The sequence below is a fragment of the Lycium ferocissimum genome, chromosome 6 (assembly GCF_029784015.1).
Source record: "Lycium ferocissimum isolate CSIRO_LF1 chromosome 6, AGI_CSIRO_Lferr_CH_V1, whole genome shotgun sequence".
Lineage (NCBI taxonomy): Eukaryota > Viridiplantae > Streptophyta > Magnoliopsida > Solanales > Solanaceae > Lycium > Lycium ferocissimum.
Genome location: NC_081347.1, coordinates 70,416,454 through 70,418,824, shown reverse-complemented (window position 1 = coordinate 70,418,824; position 2,371 = coordinate 70,416,454). Strand labels below are relative to the sequence as shown.

Sequence of the window (2,371 nt, the reverse complement as noted above, 5' to 3'; positions counted from 1 at the left end):
AGAATAATATTATTATTATTATGATTTGTAAATGCTTTCGAAATATAGAAAGTTAATTTATTCTCTTAATGTGTGGGCAACATTGTAATTCATGAAGATAGAGAGCCCTTCAACTAGAGGTAGCTCCTAGAACAAGTTAAACTAAAGCAAAACAAAAGCTAGCATAACGCGGATAGCAACAGGCAGCCAATAGTGACCAAAAAATACTTTAAAAAATAACGTGTTTATAGTGCCTATAAATATTTCAGTGTCACATTTCCTTATCTCTCACCTTCACATCTTCCATTCACAAAGCTAATAAGTTTCTATACATTCTTGGTTTCTTGCCATCATATTACCATACTTTGCATTGTAAAAATGAGTATTTCAAACAACTCTTTTGCAGCCATTGCCGTCATTTTTTCTCTTCTCCTCCTCCTCTCCAGCATGCAATGTCATGCACAACTTTCCTCCACATTCTATGACCGCACTTGCCCTAATGCTCTTAACACGATCCGTAAAAGTGTTAGACAAGCTATGTCACGTGAACGTCGCATGGCTGCATCACTCATCCGCCTTCATTTCCATGATTGTTTTGTCCAGGTTAGCTAGACGATGCAAATTTTTAAATTTCTAACGTGAATCCAGTTAAGTTTATTGGTTTGACTATACTAATTAATTTGTGACTTAATTTAATTCTAGGGTTGTGACGCTTCTATCTTACTTGATGAGACCCCTATGATTGTCAGTGAGAAGACTGCTTTGCCAAATCTTGGATCAGTTAGAGGCTACAGTATTATAGAAGATGCAAAGAGGGAGCTCGAGAAAACATGTCCAGGAACTGTATCATGTGCAGACATACTTGCAGTTGCCGCTAGGGATGCATCGGCTTTTGTAAGTGTTCGTAGTTTGAATTTCTTTTTCTTCACGCTATAAAAGAAATAAACTCTTTATGCTATAATGAAGTTGTAGCCGAATACTAACCAACATTAGTTAAAAACAATCAGGTTGGCGGTCCATCATGGGCAGTGAAACTCGGAAGAAGAGATTCAACCACTGCAAATCATACTCTTGCAGAAACTGATCTCCCTGGTCCTTTTGATCCTCTTGATAGGATTATTTCTGGCTTTGCAAACAAAGGCCTTAGCACAAGGGACATGGTTGCTTTATCAGGTAAAAACGGATCAAATTAGTGAACATATAGAAATTTACTGATCATGCATATACTTGTATAGATAAGAAGTTCTGACAATCCAAGTATTCTATATTCTAGGAGCACATTCAATTGGTCAAGCACAATGCTTCCTTTTCCGAGATAGGATTTACAGCAATGGAACAGACATTGATGCTGGGTTTGCTAGTACTAGAAGACGCCGCTGTCCTCAAGAAGACCAAAATGGAAATCTAGCTCCCCTTGATTTGGTTACGCCCAATCAATTGGATAACAATTATTTCAAGAACTTGAGACAAAGAAAAGGTCTTCTTCAATCAGATCAAGTTCTTTTGAGTGGAGGGTCCACCGATAATATTGTTACTGAATATAGCAACAACCGTCGAGCATTTGCTTCTGATTTTGCTGCTGCCATGATTAGAATGGGAGATATTAGTCCCCTAACTGGTCAAAATGGAATCATAAGAACCGTATGTGGCTCTATAAATTGATTTGTCAAAAGCCTATTTCTTTTATGATTGTTATGTTAAGTGTATTTATATTCATTTGATTCTTTCCCTATATATTGTTTCAAGAATGAAATAAATTCTTCGTTGCTTTTAAGGATCTAGCTAATGTTTCACAATTTAATAACTTAGTTCCATTTATTAAGTTAGATTAACCTTAATATCGAAAAATATTATGTACGTGCACTCGATAATAATATTACACAATCAAATTATTTATTACAGCGGGTGATTACAAATAAAATTCTTGATATGCATTAATTAGTAAATTAAAAAAATAGTAAGTAACCTAGCTATTGTTACTTATTCCAAAATAAAAGTCATTGACATGTAAAAAAAAATATAACTTTAATCCATTTTATAATAGAGACAAATTAAGATAGCTATCTCTTTCAGAATACATCTGCTGGACATGAAATCTTTATTATAACTAGATGATCATCAAATCATTGGAACTTGGAATGAAAGGAACTACTTGCCTCTTTCCCAAAATAGAATAGGAGAAAAACAAAAAGGAGAGAGACAGATAAGAATATGGGAAGACAATGTCAAAGACAAGATGATTAATGACTATATAAATAAGGGAAAAGGCATAAATTGACCGTTAAACTTGTCCCCAAAAGTCATTTTCACACTTAAACTATCATGGCGACCCATTACACACCTAATGTATTTAAAATGATATATTTAAAAGTGATATTTTTTACCCTCTGAT

The 2,371-nt window shown here is 34.4% G+C and overlaps 1 protein-coding gene across 1 annotated transcript; it reads left to right on the top strand.

The window, feature by feature from the left end:
• The first annotated feature begins 274 nt into the window (after positions 1 to 274).
• LOC132060977 (lignin-forming anionic peroxidase-like) lies at positions 275 to 1,756 on the top strand. Its single transcript, XM_059453866.1, has 4 exons — positions 275 to 582; positions 682 to 873; positions 987 to 1,152; positions 1,253 to 1,756. The coding sequence occupies exons 1-4, from the start codon at positions 358 to 360 to the stop codon at positions 1,639 to 1,641; spliced, it is 972 nt and encodes a 323-aa protein (XP_059309849.1). The 5' UTR covers positions 275 to 357; the 3' UTR covers positions 1,642 to 1,756.
• Positions 1,757 to 2,371: the final 615 nt, after the last annotated feature.

Bases quoted from the DNA above. Each gene is read 5' to 3' on its own strand.
- LOC132060977 (XM_059453866.1), top strand. From the start codon at position 358: ATGAGTATTTCAAACAACTCTTTTGCAGCCATTGCCGTCATTTTTTCT. The intron at 583-681 runs GTTAGCTAGACG...ATTTAATTCTAG, and splicing joins TCCATGATTGTTTTGTCCAG to GGTTGTGACGCTTCTATCTT. The intron at 874-986 runs GTAAGTGTTCGT...AAAAACAATCAG, and splicing joins CTAGGGATGCATCGGCTTTT to GTTGGCGGTCCATCATGGGC.